This window comes from Terrapene carolina, unplaced genomic scaffold (assembly GCF_002925995.2).
Source record: "Terrapene carolina triunguis isolate 2854851 unplaced genomic scaffold, T_m_triunguis-2.0 Scaffold96, whole genome shotgun sequence".
Classification (NCBI taxonomy): Eukaryota; Metazoa; Chordata; order Testudines; family Emydidae; genus Terrapene; species Terrapene triunguis.
In genome coordinates, this window is record NW_020664447.1 from 33,698,982 (window position 1) to 33,716,927 (window position 17,946).

The 17,946-nt window shown below is 45.5% G+C and overlaps 2 protein-coding genes across 4 annotated transcripts in view; one reads left to right on the forward strand and one right to left on the reverse strand.

Annotated features, from left to right (window-relative positions):
• The window catches only part of LOC112105694 (retinol dehydrogenase 12-like), a 27,251-nt gene extending 14,595 nt beyond the window's left edge, over positions 1-12,656 (reverse strand). For 2 of the 3 annotated variants that reach the window (XR_002908036.3, XM_024198584.2), the window contains exons 1-5: positions 12,239-12,656; positions 3,555-3,673; positions 2,380-2,535; positions 766-870; positions 48-257 (exon numbers count right to left, since the gene is read on the reverse strand). Coding sequence is in view for 2 of the 3 variants with exons in the window: in XM_024198584.2 (XP_024054352.1) it covers positions 48-257; positions 766-870; positions 2,380-2,535; positions 3,555-3,673; positions 12,239-12,636 (988 nt within the window). In the remaining variant the exon portion in view is untranslated. Of the gene's footprint in view, positions 1-47; positions 258-765; positions 871-2,379; positions 2,536-3,554; positions 3,674-5,835; positions 5,970-12,238 lie in introns of those variants that run through there. The other variant, XM_024198586.1, reaches the window with a different exon arrangement.
• Positions 12,611-17,946, forward strand: part of VTI1B (vesicle transport through interaction with t-SNAREs 1B) — a 23,813-nt gene continuing 18,477 nt past the window's right edge. The window contains exon 1 of the mRNA XM_024198588.3: positions 12,611-12,749. Coding sequence (XP_024054356.1) covers positions 12,635-12,749 — 115 coding nt within the window. The 5' untranslated portion in view covers positions 12,611-12,634. The remainder of the gene's footprint in view (positions 12,750-17,946) is intronic.

The window sequence follows — 17,946 nt, forward strand, 5'->3', positions numbered from 1 at the left end:
TGAGTATGCCACATCTGGTATACAATCAACTCCCCTCTCAGACTCACCTTGCAGGCGTCTGGCCAGCTCCCGGGTGAAGAGTACATTGGCCAATTTACTGTGACAATACGCAAGGCCCCAGTTGTAGCACTTCTCACCCTGGAGGTCATGGAAGCGGATCCTGCCTCCATGATGAGCCAGTGAGGACACATTGACTATGCGGGCTGGGGCCGACTGCTTCAGGCACTCCAGCAACAGGAATGTCAAGAGGAAGTGACCTAGGGAGAGATGGGATTTGTTTTACTTTGCCTTTCTATTGTGCCTTCCATCCTAGGATCTCAAAGCACTTCAGACCAAGTACTGAGGCAGCTCACTATTAGCCCCATTTCACAGATGGGAGACGTGAGACACAGGCAGGTCAGGGCCCAAAATTTCAAAAGTGGCCTCTACTTGTGGGTGCTCAAACAGCTGGAACTGGTGAAAGGTTGCAGGAGATGGCAGTCCCATTTGCCAGCTCTGTACCCTCAGAATAGGCACTCCATGGGCAGTGACTGGGCAAGCTTCCCCTGCACCGTTCCTCCCCAAGAAATTTAGGACCCTCCCAAAACAGCTTAGGTCTCTACTGAGGCTTAAAGGACTCTGATCTTCAATGATTTCCCTGCATTCTTAGGGGCTGGAGAGGAGGAGTCTTGGATGCAAAGTCTCCAGCTGGGATTTTTTGCCACCAACATTTATTAAAAGGTCCCAGCTGGCTCTGTCTGCCACATCTAACTCTCAGACCCTTACCAAGGTGATTGACTCCCAGATGCATCTCAAAGCCATCAGCCGTCTTGGAGTAAGGGCACAGCATCACACCTGCATTGTTAATGAGGATATGTAGCTCCTTCTCCTCTGCAAGGAACAATGGATGGGGTGAAGCATTAAACAGGGATCCCTTGACAACCGCCCAGCACCAGTATGGCATAGATCAGCCAGAGAACTTGGGCTGACTGAGCTGCAGCTGTCCCTCCCCTCCAAAATATAAAAAGATACCTCCCCAGGCTAGTACTGCAGCCTCTGGTGACTCTCCATCATGCAACCAAACAGAATCTTATCAAGCAGGGTGAGTGTCTGACAAAGTCCACTGGCAACAGTGTGCCCTCCCTCCTGGCTTAATATTGCTGGCAGTGTCGTGGGGTGGAACTGGTCCAGCCCATGTTTGCAGGACAGACTATTACCACTTTGCAGCCTTGCTTTGGGACAGCGTGACCCTATGCCATCACAGGGAACAACTCCAGTTAAAGTAGCTGGGACTCATATAGTGAGTAAGAATAAATATATCAGAGGGATAAATACCAGAGAGGGAGAGGAGTTATTTAAGTTAAGTGCCAATGTGGACACAAGAACAAATGGATACAAACTGGCCATCAACAAGTTTAGGCTTGAAATTAGACAAAGGTTTCTAACCATCAGAGGTGTGAAGTTCTGGAACAGCCTTCCATGGGGAGCAGAGTGGGCAAAAACCTAACCGACTTCAAGGATGAGCTTGGTACATTTATGGAGGGGATGGTATGAAGAGACTGTCTACAATGGCAGGTAGCCAATCTGCGACTGCTAACAGCAAATATTTCCAATGGCTGGTGACACGAGACTAGATGGGAAGGTCTCTGAGTTACTACAGAGCATTCTTTCCCGGGTTTCTGGTTGGTGAGTCTTGCCCGCATGCCCAGGGTCTAACTGATCACCATATTTGGGGTTGGGAAGGAATTTTCCCCTGGGTCAAATTGGCAGAGACCCTGGTGGTTTCTCACCTCCCTCTGCAGCATGGAGCACAGGTCACTTGCAGTTTTAAACTAGTGTAAATGGTGGATTCTCTGTAACTTGAAGACTTTAAATCATGATTTGAGGACTTCAGTAACTCAGCCAGAGGTTGGGGTCTATTACAGGAGTGGGTGGGTGAGATTCTGTGGCCTGCAATGTGCAGAAAGTCAGACCAGATGATCATGATGGTCCCTTCTGACAAAGTCTATGAGTTTATAAGAAAGGGGCATTTTCACAGTCACTTTTATAATAATAACGAGCACTTATATAGGACCTTCATATTCAGCTCTCAAAGTGTTTTACCAAGGCGATTAAGTCATGACTTGCCCAAAGTCCCACAGCAAGTCAATGGCAAAACTTGGAATAGAACCCAGGTGTTGCAACTCCCAGGTCGATCTGTCTGCTACACCACGTTCGCTCTTCAGAACTAAAGAGCAGAGAGCTGCCCTTTTGATCAGAGCTGGTGTTATGCTCCCAATACTTCTGTTAGTCTTAAAGGTGCCACAGGACCCTCTGTTGCTTTTTACAGATTCAGACTAACACGGCTACCCCTCTGATACCTCCCCTAACAGTAAGTGTGACAGCATCTAGGGGTCATACCTGCTAGGAAGTTCTCAGCAAACTCTCGGATAGACTTGGTATCAGCCAGATCCAGCTTCTTCACAATTACTTGTTGGTTCCCTGTCTCAGCTCGGATCTCACAGGCTGCTGCTTCCCCCTTTGCCATGTCTCTGCAGGCAATGATCACCCTGGCACCTGCAATGGGGAAAGGACAGCAGAAACATGGGCCATGAGCAGTGGGGGCAGCTTGGGGAGCCAGGACAGAAAGGCAGGGGGCTACCCAAAGGTCAGACAAACAGCCTTTCTACCTGTGAGTTACCAGCTTAAATGCAGCCCAGCTAGGTAGTGACCAAAGAGTGCTACCTTCTCAAGATTGTTCTTTGGTTGGTATGAAATAAGCTTGAAATGTCTCTGTCCAACTCCTTGTGGGCAAGGTGTCCACTGCACAAAACCAGCAATATTGGTCCTACCAGACTCCCACATTGGTAGTCTCACCACAGTGGCCAAGGTTTGAATGGACCACTCCTGCACCGAGGTGGCCTTGGCTAGGGCACTGTTTCTAAAATGATTAAGAATGTAATTTAGCCCCCTCCATAGTAGCTGTCCAAATAGCTTTAAATCCAGTTAGCCTCAGCCATGCTGTAACAAAGACACACACCAATGAAACTAAGTTGGTTTCCAGCCTCACATAGGTGGGAGGGTCTAATGATAACAGGGACTTCCAGGACTAAGTTCTGAAAGTGTGTCTAGGAGTCCACCAAAGTTCAGTACTGAAGCTATAAGGCTCACCTACAGTAAAATTATTATCGAGTCAGGAGACCTGCTTCCAACATTGCTAAAAGTTTAAGTGTCGTCAGGATGTATAACCATGTTATAGACACAACAAATCCTGCATCTTGGCAGGAGATTAGAAACGATGACCCTTGCAGTCTCTTTTAACCCTGTGAGTCTATATTAAAGCTCTGGACTCTCCAGGGTTCTAACCTAGTTCCTAGGACATGGTTGGGTCTATCTCCATTATAACTTTTAGCTGTGTTTTACTGGGTCAGAGGACAACCATGTGTAACCAGGTCTTCAAACTCCATTATAGTTGTAGTATAGATGGGTCTGTCAAAATAATCCCCTCCCAGCTCCAGAGAAGAAAACAGTGACACCCAGTGAAGATGTAAATTACAGAGGGACTTTTGGCGGTGGAGAAGGGACAGGTGACTTGCCTCTTTGTGCGAGATCTCTGGCTGTCTCCTTCCCAATGCCTGTGTTGGCCCCCGTGATCATCACCACCTTCCCATTCAGCTTAGTTGTTGACTTACACACCCCTCCTGCCACGTATCTCCTAGAAGAGAGGACAAGAAGAGGAGCTACTAGGGATTCACAAGGACAGTTTTCTGGTTATCAGGGTCAGTCCTGGGGCTTGGCATTTAGTGTTCTGTGTTACACTGCCCTGCTTGCTGGCTTTGATCCAGCCACCTAGTTATTGGGTTCAGAACAATTGGAAAGACATGGGGATATTTACATAAATTGCCAGTTCCAGGTTCCTGTTTTCTTATATTCCCTCCCTGGCGCCAGCTACTGCTCACCCTTCTTAGAGGCCATTACGGCCACTGATGCAGGTTCCCATTCATCTTCCAAACCTCTGCACCCTGAAGTAGATAATATTCCAAGCTGCCCACTCTGCTATAAACATATTGATATGTAATGCACTGACAGGTGGGTCTTAAGCCCTGGTTTCCAGTGGCTGCACCCCAACAGGGACATAAGCCCTGGTACTCTGCCACCTAGCTGAGAGCTTCCTTTATTTAGTTCAGGGGATAGACCTGAAGTTTTCCATGTCACGCTGCATGCAGTAGACATGGGGACCACAATGTTTGCATATATGCAGCTGAGGGTTTGTTATGAGCACCACATAACAGGGGAATGTGGTACACAGCCCCAGAGCAGAGAGGCACTATACACAGCCCAGAGGCAGGAGTAAACCAGAGGCAGCAGGCAAGTCCTTTCTCCCATCCCCTGTCCCATGAGCTAACACAGGCACTTTCTTTCCCAAATCCTATCTCAGGTGCCCCAGCACACTGCTTCTGTTCCAGATCCTCGCCTGGGCTTCAGCATTAACCAACATATCAGTCTTCTTGCCCAGCCCCGGCCTATAGTCCAGGTACCTACGAGTAGGCCGGTTCCCAGCCAGAAACTGCCTCAAGCACCAGCAAACACAGTAGGTAGCTTTCTGTATTGGGTGTTGTAAATTCTTCACTGTTACATAGGTGGGATGAGAGTTACCCTATTGGCTGTTGATATCATAGAAGATCATCCAATGATCTTCCTCTCACCTAGACCATCTGAACTAATCTAATGCACCTATACTAAAGGAGTTTAAAAGAGTGTGAGGTGAATAAAAAGCCTCCCATGACACTGTTGGTTTTAATGACTAAGAACTGGGCCAGATGTCCCAGCTGTAACTCCAACCAAGACAGTGTGGTTACACTAAGGGAAAATTTGGCCTTCTTCCTTCACATTTTTATGGATTGACAATTATCTTTTTAATTCTTTGAAACTTCATATTTCCCAAAGTAAGTTGCCACCTTACATCAACTTTACAGTGCTCAGAGATAACAAAACGGCAATTATAGAAAGTTTACAACGCATTTAAAGTGGCTACCTTGGGGTCAGGTTAGGTGCGAAATATGGTCATTTTATTGCCAACAGTACAAGATCTTATTTTAACCTGAGAATTGATTCAGAGAATCATAGAAATTAGAGCTAGAAATACCCAGCAGGTCTCAATCCAGTCCAAGATAAGGAGTGAATACAGGATTGTTCCCTACTATTTCCTAGATACAGGGTTCAAGGTTAGCCTAACTAACATTTTCACTTGGTGAAGTCAAAAAAGAATCCCCTGCCCAAACCCTTTCCAAAAGCAAGCAATCTATTAAAATTTATTGGAAGCAAAACAACTTTCTTCTTTTACTTAATACTCTACCCTAAGCATTTATGGTTATATTGTTTTTATGCAGCACTTGTATGCCTTTCAAGTGCTGTACAGACATTAATATAGTAACGCTCATAACATCTTGGTAAATTAGTTATTAGCTCCATTTTACAGATGGGGAAACTGAGGCACAGAGAGGCTTACCCAAGACTGCAAAGCGAATGGACAGCAAAGACACGGTTCAAACCAAATATAGCCTGACTGCCACTTCCCTGCTTTAATTGCTTTTTAAGTCTGCTTCATTTATAAAGAGGAATGGAGAGGTTTTAAGACTCACAGATAACATGATAATGTAAACCCAGATTCTCAGAATACTGGAAATTTTTTCTTTGTAGATTTGATATTCTACCATATTACCTGATCTTTCTCTAAGTGCAATAATTAATAAACTGATCTGCCTTCTCTACCAAGAATGCACTTGCTGGATCCCCATTTAGCAGAAGTAAAAAGGTGCACACTTTTTAAAGGGTAAAAGGGTTTACACAGTAGCTAATCAATCATCTAATACAGACCTGATGTAGGGAGCTGCCATGAACAGAAGAAGGGGAACACAGATGAATATTCCCAACACGGTCGCCAAGCAGTTTAGCATTGCTGCTATCTGTTGTTTGCCCTCCCTTCCAATGAATCTTGTCTCTCAGCAGAGAGACAAGGGAGGGCGAGTGAAATACACCAGCTAGGGAGCATTGCATGCAGGGAGTTGTAGTCATACCCATCAGCTTTGTGTGCAGAAAGGCAGAGCACAACGTGCTGGGAGTTGTAGTCCAACAACCCAGTCTGGGTAATGTGCCATACTGGTGGAAAAAAAACAAAGGGACATACCTAGTGATTTCTCTGCAGGGAAACAGATATACCTTCTCCCCCAAAATAAAACAAAACTGCAAGCAAGTCAGTTCCTTAGATCTAAAGGATCAATAACGTCCTAGCTACTGAGTTAATTTGTTCTCTACTCTATATCTTTCTGAGGTTTGTTTTATAATTTGCTAAATATCAGCAGTGCTTCTGGTCTGATGGATAAAGTGCTCTTAAGAGTTCAGAGAACCTGGGTTCTATTCTGGACTCTGCTGTTGCCTTACTAAGTGACCTTAGGCAAGTCATTTCACTATCTCTCTGTGCCACACCTGTAAAATGGGACTAACAGTACTCACCTTGATAAAGTATTCTGAGTCTAAGCATCAAAGTGCAATATTTAAAGATATTTAAATTAACTGGCTAGTGTGTATATGCACTCAGAAGTGATAAAATGTGTCACAGACTCTATATTGCTAACAACAGAGAATCCCGGGGCCCTTTAGCTCAAGTGATGGAGGTCTATGCCTTTTGTAGCAGCAGGACTGGGAGTCTAGCCCTGCTGTCATCATGAAATTCCAAGTGGCATGCTGTGCAGGATAGTGACAACCATACCACCCTGGTCAGCCACAGATTTGTTATGATGTAGCTCTACTTCACTTCACAGCTTCCAGATGAGCATTTTCAAAATGTCGCACATCACAAACACAGGTTCAACATCCACATTTCACTCACTGAACAGCCAGCAAAGCAGGAAGTATTTCTGATCACTCTATGATGAATTACATTATGTTGGCGTCATGGTACTACATCAGTGGCCAAACTAGAAATTCCCAGATGGATATTTGTGTTTAATCTCTTTGCGGTGTTTGTATTACCCTGTTTGGTGAACTATCTTCTTAAAACACAAATAAAGCTGAGGGGTCTGTGCCACCAGCACCAGTGCTCTTCTCTCAGCCAGGATGCTCAGAAAGAAACACACAACTGAGGAAACAGCAGTTCTGCAGGTTTAATTATGCAGAAAACTCAGCCTGGAAGACTCATCTCTTCCAGGCCTGTTTGGAGCATGATCCCATTCAAACATCACACCAGTGATTTCAGTAAATGACCCTTCTTTAACCCCACTTCTAGGTTTCTGTTATTAGCTCTAAAAAAATGTAGATGATTTTGCGCGTGTGTGTAGAGAGAGCTAAGGGAAAGTCTGGCATTTCCGAATGAATGATCAAGACAATTAAACTGATGGTCACTCTGCCTCCTCCAATGGGCCCTTTACCAATGAAGAAGAGAGCTTAATGAATTTAGAATCTGGGGCAATGGGTCTGCTTTGCTTCCCTGACAGCTCTGGATTTTTCACATTTTCTAAAGATTTAAGTGCAGGCACTGGTTACAGAAAAAGAAACTATCAAAATCCAGTTTCCTTCATTCACCAAACTTTACTGCTCAGTGTTTACATATAATGGTGGCCAAAGCTGGCAGCTCTCAGTGGACCTATAGCAAACACAGATCTGTTGTTTCCGACACAGAGGTCCTTTTGAAAATGTCTTGTTTTGTTTGCAAGCAGCCTTTAAAATTAAGGGGCAGAGCAGAGCAGAGGTGGGAAGAGGCAGGGCTGGGGTGCCCTATGCAGTCGCGTACGGGTAGGGACGGCCCTGGTCATGTTGTCCCCAAAGCATTAAACTGTAACCCAGAGCACATGTGCAAGAGGAGCTCTGGTGAAAGGTGTGCTTAAGCTACTGGGGAAACTGGGGAAGGTCCACACTGGTCTTCAGACCTAGAGCAGCTGGGTCACACGGCTCCATATCCCAAGAGAGGATATCAGCATTGGAGTCTGTACCCTGAGAGTGTGTCTGAAAGGCCAGACATAGAGACAGTCTCTGAATGCTACTTGGACCCAGTAGGGTTGGAAGCACCCAGGATCCAACAGTTGCATCCAATACAGCAGGTGATCTTCCACAAGGAGGAGCTCAGCCAGGACTCTAACACTTCACTTATTGTTTCAAGGAATTTAACAACTCTACTGGCAAGACAAAAATGGAGCCAATTTTGTATTCCAAATCCGAACTGCGGGGGGTGGGGAGTGTCATTTGATACCTTTGAAGTTCCTGAAAGAACTCTGCTTCCTAAGATGAGGGTTGCAGCACAGTTGATGAGAGCAGGAAATCATTTGATGTCCTACATGAGATGAATGGAAGTGTCTCAGGCTAGTTCCTTGTGGTCAGGTGTACACATCACAAAAACAACTACCATAACTACCACCACTTGGACCTCTTGTTAGCAAAAGGTAAGGAAGAACTTACTGAATGGGGCATAGAGACTATTAACCCTAAAGGGAGCCCTCCAGGTCACATTTGAAGTAAACTGTTAAGCAGTAAAATAGCCAAGGGTAACCAGAGTTTTAGCTCTTCACATTTGGAGAGTATGGAGTTTTCTCACTTCTCATTTAAGAAATAAAGCCTTTAGTTACGCCTATTCTCCTGTGACCACAACAACTTCTGTGTGAGTCATAACATAAGAACATAAGAACGGCCGTACCAGGTCAGACCAAAGGTCCATCTAGCCCAGTATCCTGTCTACCGACAGTGGCCAATACCAGGTGCCCCAGAGGGAGTGTACCAACAGGCAATGATCAAGTGATCTCTCTCCTGCCATCCATCTCCATCCTCTGACAAACAGAGGCTAGGGACACCATTCCTTACCCATCCTGGCTAATAGCCATTAATGGACTTAACCACCTTGAATTTATCCAGTTCTCTTTTAAACTCTGTTATAGTCCTAGCCTTCACAACCTCCTCAGGTAAGGAGTTCCACAAATTGACTGTGCGCTGCGTGAAGAAGAACTTCCTTGTATTTGTTTTAAGCCTGCTGCCTATTAATTTCATTTGGTGACCCCTAGTTCTTGTATTATGGGAATAAGTAAATAACTTTTCCTTATCCACTTTCTCCACATCACTCATGATTTTATATACCTCTATCATATCCCCCCTTAGTCTTCTCTTTTCCAAGCTGAAGAGTCCTAGCCTCTTTAATCTCTCCTCATATGGGACCCGTTCCAAACCCTTAATCATTTTAGTTGCCCTTTTCTGAACCTTTTCTAGTGCCAGTATATCTTTTTTTAGATGAGGAGACCACATCTGTACGCAGTATTTGAGATGTGGGCGTACCATCGATTTATATAAGGGCAATAATATATTCTCAGTCTTATTCTCTATCCCCTTTTTAATGATCCCTAACATCCTGTTTGCTTTTTTGACTTCCTCTGCACACTGCGCGGACATCTTCAGAGAACTATCCACGATGACTCCAAGATCTTTTTCCTGACTTCTTGTAGCTAAATTAGCCCCCATCATATTGTATGTATAGTTGGGGTTATTTTTTCCAATGTGCATTACTTTACATTTATCCACATTAAATTTCATTTGCCATTTTGTTGCCCAATCACTTAGTTTTGTGAGATCTTTTTGAAGTTCATCACAGTCTGCTTTGGTCTTAACTATCTTGAGCAGTTTAGTACCATCTGCAAACTTTGCCACCTCACTGTTTACCCCTTTCTTCACATCATTTATAAATAAGTTGAATAGGATTGGTCCGAGGACTGACCCTTGGGGAACACCACTAGTTATCCCTCTCCATTCTGAGAATTTACCATTAATTCCTACCCTTTGTTCCCGGTCTTTTAACCAGTTCTCAATCCATGAAAGGACCTTCCCTTTTATCCCATGACAACTTAATTTACGTAAGAGCCTTTGGTGAGGGACCTTGTCAAAGGCTTTCTGGAAATCTAAGTACACTATGTCCACTGGATCCCCCTTGTCCACATGTTTGTTGACCCCTTCAAAGAACTCTAATAGATTAGTAAGACACGATTTCCCTTTACAGAAACCATGTTGACTATTGCTCAACAGTTTATGTTTTTCTATGTGTCTGACAATTTTATTCTTAACTATTGTTTCGACTAATTTGCCCGGTACCGACGTTAGACTTCCCTGTCTGTAATTGCCGGGATCACCTCTAGAGCCCTTTTTAAATATTGGCGTTACATTAGCTAACTTCCAGTCATTGGGTACAGAAGCCAATTTAAAGGACAGGTTACAAACCTTAGTTAATAGTTCCGCAACTTCACATTTGAGTTCTTTCAGAACTCTTGGGTGAATGCCATCTGGTCCCGGTGACTTGTTAATGTTAAGTTTATCAATTAATTCCAAAACCTCCTCTAGTGACACTTCAATCTGTGACAGTTCCTCAGATTTGTCACCTACAAAAGCCGGCTCAGGTTTGGGAATCTCCCTAACATCCTCAGCCGTGAAGACTGAAGCAAAGAATCCATTTAGTTTCTCCGCAATGACTTTCTCGTCTTTAAGTGCTCCTTTTGTATCTCGATCATCAAGGGGCCCCACTGGTTGTTTAGCAGGCTTCCTGCTTCTGATATACTTAAAAAACATTTTGTTATTACCTTTGGAGTTTTTGGCTAGCCGTTCTTCAAACTCCTCTTTGGCTTTTCTTATTACATTCTTGCACTTAATTTGGCAGCGTTTATGCTCCTTTCTATTTGCCTCACTAGGATTTGACTTCCACTTTTTAAAGGAAGTCTTTTTATCTCTCACTGCTTATTTTACATGGTTGTTAAGCCACGGTGGCTCTTTTTTAGTTCTTTTACTGTGTTTCTTAATTTGGGGTATACATTGAAGTTGGGCCTCTATTATGGTGTCTTTAAAAAGTGCCCATGCAGCTTGCAGGGATTTCACTTTAGTCACTGTACTTTTTAACTTCTGTTTAACTAACCCCCTCATTTTTGCATAGTTCCCCCTTTTGAAATTAAATGCCAGTGTTGGGCTGTTGAGATGTTCTTCCCACCACAGAGATGTTGAATGCTATTGTATTATGGTCACTATTTCCAAGCGGTCCTGTTATAGTTTTCTCTTGGACCAGCTCCTGCGCTCCACTCAGGACTAAATCATCTACTGGCTGGTTACATCCAGCACCAGACAAGTGGCCTGTAAAATCTGCAATAAGCAACTAGTGCTACTCCATGTGTGGACTGACTGAATACATATATTAATTATTATTATACTTACAAATTAACTGTTCTTTTTCTGATATGATTGATTATGATTTGAAAATTAAGGTTGGGAAGCAAGAGTTTACCCACTCCTTTTTTACCACTACTGTTAAGCGATGTGAGAAAATTTGTGTTGACTTTCTGTACTGTATCTGCTCCTTGGACAGGAGACTTCAATGTCCAGATCTGCCAAGCCAGAACCCGAATGCAAAGCTACTGTGTTGGATGACATAGCATAACAAACTCAACACACTGGGTTTCGCTGAGATTGCTGGTATGTGCACATCCTTGCTATACTGGTCGGGGGAGCAAACCACCTCAAACCTAGCTCTTGGATGTGCTTGCAGGGCAGGACTCTTGCACATTTTCCATTCCTTGCCTGCACAAAGTGATGGGGTGAAACAGGTATAGACTGTGCGTGGTCACAGCAACTGTCGAACCAATCTTGTTGCTTCAGAACTGAACTTTGCCAGCTGCGATAAAGGCCTGACCACCAACCACATGGTTATTCAGAGGCATGCAGGGAGCAAGTGCAATGCTGTCAAACACAATTACTCTAGAATTCTCATTATATAAATGATCCTAACACTTCACCAGGGCCATGGACACCCCATCATTCTGGGGGCCAAGTAATGGCTCGTAAACCATCAACAGGTATTTTAAAGACAATTTTTCCCAACATTCACTTTTGCTCTGAGTCCAAGTCTGGCGAGTTTTGGCCCCCGACAGGTAACTGGGGCCACAAGGCTCCCAGCTGCCTGCACCCAGCAGGAATGGGAGGGGGCCCATGTTGCTCCAGAATAGAGAACAGCGTGGTGGCTGCGCCTCTTGTAACAGACAATCATAGGGTTGCCAACCCTCCAGGATCAGCCTGGAGTCTCCAAGAATTAATCTTCAGTTAAAGATTGTCATGTGATTAAATCTCCAGGAATAGTCCAACCAAAACTGGCAACCCTACAGATAAGGCTGGGGCAGAAACCCCCAGCAATTAAGGGCAGCTGGGAGAGAGGCGAGAGGAGGCTCCACCCGTGACCCAGCATGTCCGGTCCGGTCGTTCGCAGCCTACCTACCTAAAAGTCCCATGACTCCCGTGTGACCCTCCCCACAGCAGGACTACACTTCCCAACATGCAGTGCGCGGCACGGAGTCTCGGGGCCTCCCTCTCGAGGTGGCAGGGATAGTGCCTGATCCGTAGAACCGGGCTAGTCCCATTCGGGAATGGCGACTCAGACCCCGAATGCTGCTCTCGCAAGGCGGTGGGGAACTGCGCTGTGAACCTCGTGGCTAGAGGGGCGGTGCCGAGTGATTGATCATCAGGCGCTATGTACGGCACCCTCCCGGGCGGGCCGAGCGGCCGGAACGATGAAGCCCCGACTCGCGCCCCGGAAGTGTTTGTGAAGAGCTGGCGATGGGCCTGGGATCCTAGTAACAGGCGAGAGGGCCGGGAGACGGCAGCTGCCGCCGCCATGGCGGGTCGGGGCTCCGGCTCCTCCGAGCACTTCGAGCGGCTGCACGAGATCTTCCGGGGTCTGCAGGCGCAGCTGCGGGGCGTCCCGGAGAGACTGCGGGGGAGCGCGGCCGGTGAGGCAGGGCGGGCGCGGCCCGTGAGGTGCCGGGGGAGGGGGCGAGCGCGGGGCCGTTATTACGTTGGAGGGGAGCAGGAACCCCCCCCCCGTCTCTCTCCTGCCGGGTCAGTGTCTAGCGCGGAGCGCGTCTCCCCGCAGCGCGGTGTCGGGATCCCCCGGAGCAGGCGGGGGCGGGGAGTTGTTCTGCGCGGGAACCGGAGCCCTTAGGTTTTGGGGCAGATTTCTCCGGTCTTCAGGGCCGCCTCCGAAACCTCCGGCTCCTGGGCTGAAGAGTCGCTACAAGCGCTGCCGCAAGTGACCGCGGGGAGCGCAGAGCGGGGTGTGACGACATCTATAGAAACCCTCCCGTTTTACAACTGGGTGCGGTTTCCGCCAGCAACGTGACCATCTGGGCTACTTGCTACCGCCTGGTCCATGGGGTTGCGAATCAGGAGGGATGGGGTTTGTGGTCAAAAACACTCACGATCTGCTTCCTCCTGGCTAATGTGACAAATTGATCTATTGGACGATTCAGGTGTGCTGTTTCACTTTTTTGTGTGTGAATCCGTGAAAAGGGAGGTAAGGTTTGGGGGTACAGAGCATACCCCTGAGCCCAAGGTGATACCAGAGTGGCCCCTTTGATTTTTTTTCCCTTGGCTTCTTCTGTTTGCGTCGCTACGGGGGCCTGGCCAGCGGGACTCGGCTCGCCCCTGCTGCTTGGGGCAGTCGGGGGAGCGATTTCCAAACCCCTAATGCCGCTATTGAGTGTCCCTGCAATGGCAGGGAGGGCTCCGGGGGAGCCGGAAGCACACGGCAGGCAGCTGCGCTTGGATTGTGCCTGACACCCCTTCCCTCCTGCCGAGCCAGGACAGGCTGGCATCCCGCAGCGCCCAAAGCTTGAAGTGTGTGTGAAAGCACGTCCCTTGGCTAGAGCCGCATCAAAATCCCCTCTCCCTGAGCCCCTTCCTGTCCGTGTTCGGTCCCTCCTAATCCTCGTGCTGGCCTTCCGTAGCAAGCAATGTAGCCTTACAGAGTCACGATACTTGCGCTTGTCAGTTTGTAGTTTGCAGAGGAGCAGAGATGTTTTTGAGAACTTGTATTTCTGGTTGATGCGAGTAACAAGTTTCAAATCAGCTCGAAAATCCTGTAGGTTCCAGGGACAGAGCTGTTCAACTTCCAGAACAGAAATCCTCTCACTTTGTGAAGCAGGTGGGATAATGTTGTGGGCTGCTTAGCTCAGGGGATTGATAATGGAATACAGAGCTTTCCAACTAGCCAGAGCTAAATGGCCCTCTTATTGGCATCCTTGGAAGAGGCCAAGAACTGAATGGGACATGTAAATAGAAGTCTGACCCATAAGATGGTCTCGGCTAAATGCATGAGGCACTGATGGGGCAGTGAAGGGAAGTTTGGACTGTCCCTGTAATACATATTCTATGGATAAATAAAGATCTTCAGTCTCTGAAATTGTCAGGCCAGAACCAGTCACTAGCACTAAATTCACAAGATTTTTTTAAAAAGCTATGTAGAGAGGTCTGATATACCACTTGCTGCCTTTGAGCTAATTCTCCTGTTCTCTTCTTCTCTGCAGCTGCTGGTGGCTTTCCTGTCTTGGAGGGCACACTCTGAGGTGTAGGTTTTCAGTAGTTCTGGCTTTATGTGTTACTGGTTAGTTATTGCCAGTTTTGGTAGCTTCACCCTTGAGCATGCCTACTGTTGGGTTAACTAAGGTCCCAACCCTGTAAGCACTTATGCATGATTTCTGCCGTTGGGCAGTCCCACTGACATCACTGGAATTACTGAAATTTGTGTAAGTATTTGTATGCTTTGGGCATTTGGCTTCGATCTCAGCACAAACAGGAGAGGCAGTGTTGCTCTATGGGGCTGCAGAGCTGCATTCTTGTGTGGAGAAAGTTTTCCTGGTATTCATTTAATGTTGTTCTAGGTAAGGGGTGGGCAAACTATGGCCCGCAGGATTGCCACCCCCATGGCGGCACGGGGCCAGGGTAGGCAGTCAGCCTACCTGAGCCCGGCTGTGCACTGCTGCCACCCAAAGCCGCTCCAGATAAGTGGCGCCGGGCTGGAGCCCGCACCCTGAGCCCCCTGCTGCACCCCTCCTGCCCTCAGCCCCAATCTCCTGCCCTGAGCCCCCACTGCACCCCTCCTGCACCCCAACCCCTTGCCCCTTCCTGCACACCCTCCCGCACCCTGCACTCCCTCCCGCACCCCAACCCCCTGCCCCAGCCCTACATTCATGGTCCTGCATGCAATTTCCCCACCCAGATGTGACCCTCGGGCCAAAAAGTTTGCCCACCCCTGCTCTAGGTCTACTGGGTGAATTGCATTTCCCTTCTGAAATGTTGTTGGAATCTTGCTTAAGGATTGTTAGGTGGAAATCTAGTCAAATGAATTAATAATAAAGCAGTTTCCAGTAGTACAGCTGGCTGAGTCTTCCCGTCAATTTTTGTAGTTTTACTGCTATGTTTTCCTATTTTTAAATGATTTTCTCTTCTCTGTTGCTGTGTGAGACCCACATAATCTAGAGAGTATTTCTAAAGTGAAATACTATGTGTAATGTTGTCAAAGGCAGAAAGTAATACTGGAAAATAGCTTTTCCTCAAATTCTTCAGTTTTAATCATGTTCAATGTAGCAAATACTGATAAGTAGATAAAACATTTTGGAATGGAAGTATCTCTCTAAAAGTTGATGGTGGCCCTTTAATTCATCTGGTGAATTCTGGTTATATTTGAAAAAGGGAAGTGGCCTGACAAGGGAAATGTTAGCAATATGAGTGAATCTCTTCACAATCAGGAAGCTCCCTTACTTTGGAGAAGCCTGACACACAATTACCTCAAGTCTACTCAGCTGACTTCTTTTCTCTGCCAGAAGAGTGAATAGGGCAAATAGTCCTTGTTTTATGGCATTTGTTAGTCATGTGACCATTGGGATTAATTATTGTAATTCTCTGTACGTAATATGTAACCACCAACCTTATAAAAAGCTACAGGTTGTTTATAATACAGTAGCCTATATGCTCAGTCTCTCAGGCTGATGAGAGCACAACACTCCAGTGGACCACTGTCAAATGGCTCCCCATTGAAGACTGAGTTGAATTCAAAGTCTGTCTTCTCCTCTTCAAAACTCTCCTTAAAATTGTCCTAAGAATTACCTCATCTGGGATGATGAAGACCTTCCAAAATGGCTATATTCTGCTGGAACCAGCGTATTATCAACATCAAGAATGAAATATGTGTATGCAGAAGAATGATCTTTTTTGGTGAATGGACCGCAAATCTGGATCTTGCTTGATATTGAAACTGACTTAAAAACTCAGTTCCTTGAGAGCAAAATAAATTACCTACTTTTTCAACGCAGCCTTCCCACCATATCTCCACCAAGCCTTCCCTCCCACGAACCCTATAATCCATCCTTTGCTGGTTCGCTGTATGGAAGAGTGAGAAATTACTCTTCACTTTATAATTTTGGGAGGCACTCTGATTCACAGTGAGGGGAGCAAAGAAAGAACCCAACTAGAACACTATCCCACATTCAAAAGCGGAACAGAACAACAAGCAGGAAGCTGACTTAATTGTATAGCTCGATTATTATTTTTAAATGGTCATTTTATGAACAGTGGTGGTGAAAGTTTTTCAGTAAAATAGATCATTAAAGTTTGATGGAGAACTGAGGGTCTTGAGAAATGAGTTGCTGCTTATATGTTTAAGGATAACTTTCTGTTACAAAGAGACCTTTGTAAATGCTAAAAATCATTGCTTAAACCAGGAAAATCCCCAAGAATGCTTGTAGAAAGAATTCGCAAGAGGTTTTGGGGGAATTCAGGAATTTCCCCATCTGGTGTAAGTGTATTGCTTTACTAGATGATTCTTCTGCTTCTAGTTAATTAGGGGCAGGTGCATCTTTGTCTTCTGAAAAGTCCCCCAAAGCCTTCCTCAGAATTGGATAATATAAAACATGTTACTTTAAAGGGAATTTGGCTGCCTCTGAAACTCTTTGGGGGATAAGAATCTTAAATTCTTGGGCTCTTGTAGAGGGATGCAAATCTAGAGAGCTGTTTCTCTTTATATAAACAAGATAAATTCCTTGACCAAGATGCAAAATTTTCTGTTCTAGATCTATGTAAAATACTAGGGCAGTGTGGGATTTCTAAACTATATTGATCAGTTACCCTTTACTAAAAAGTAAAATGATTTTACTAATTTCCTTTTTCTTCTTAAGAGGAATTGAATCACTTTTTTTAGCCCTGTTATGATCATATGGATAACATCATAGGCTCTTCCAAAGCTTTGTTCCTTCTATTGCATTAGTACTTGGCTTGGTACATTCTAGTAGCAGTTTAATCCTGAGTGTTCTGAATGAGACTGTCAGATCTATTCTGACTTTTCCATAAGGTTAGAACCATTGTAATATTTTTTTTACTAACACCTCCTACCCTTTTCACCATTTAGACAACTTTTCTTTATCAAACTACAGTAGTAGTGATATAGTCACTTGCAATTGTTTGGCTGCTTACTTAAGCTGCAGTACATTATTACTCTACTTGGAGGCATGAAAATAGGCAAAATGCAGCATTATGAATATCAGCATCAGCCTTAGGTTGATTTAGGGGTTAATGGTTTGGACACAAATTACTACACCTCTACCCCGATATAACATGACCCGATATAACACAAATTCGGATATAACGTGGTAATGCAGTGCTCCGGGGGGGGGGCTGTGCACTCCGGCGGATCAAAGCAAGTTCGATATAACGCGGTTTCACCTATAACGCGGTAAGATTTTTTGGCTCCCGAGGACAGCGTTATATCGTGGTAGAGGTGTAATCAAATTCTGCAGAGCCAGAAGCCTGTTGGAGATGGCAGAGAGTAATAAAATGTTAACTACAAAGCTGTAGCTATATTTGGAAATAGTGAGTAGTTGTGTACAAGAGTAACTTCTACTTGTATGAAGAGAGAGGTTCTAATTTACACACAGCAAAAACACCACAGTGTGAGATCTTGGCAGGTTTGGGATCTTGTCAGAGTTAGTCTCTTGGATATAAGCCCTGGTGCTTGGTAAATTGTACTGGTGACTTAAGTGATGCTTTTCTTTTTGTTGGCATTAAAGTAATGCCCTAGTGTGATACCAGGAAGCACAGTGATGCTAAAGATATCTTTTTATGAGGATTATGAAACCCAGGTCCCGACTACTCATG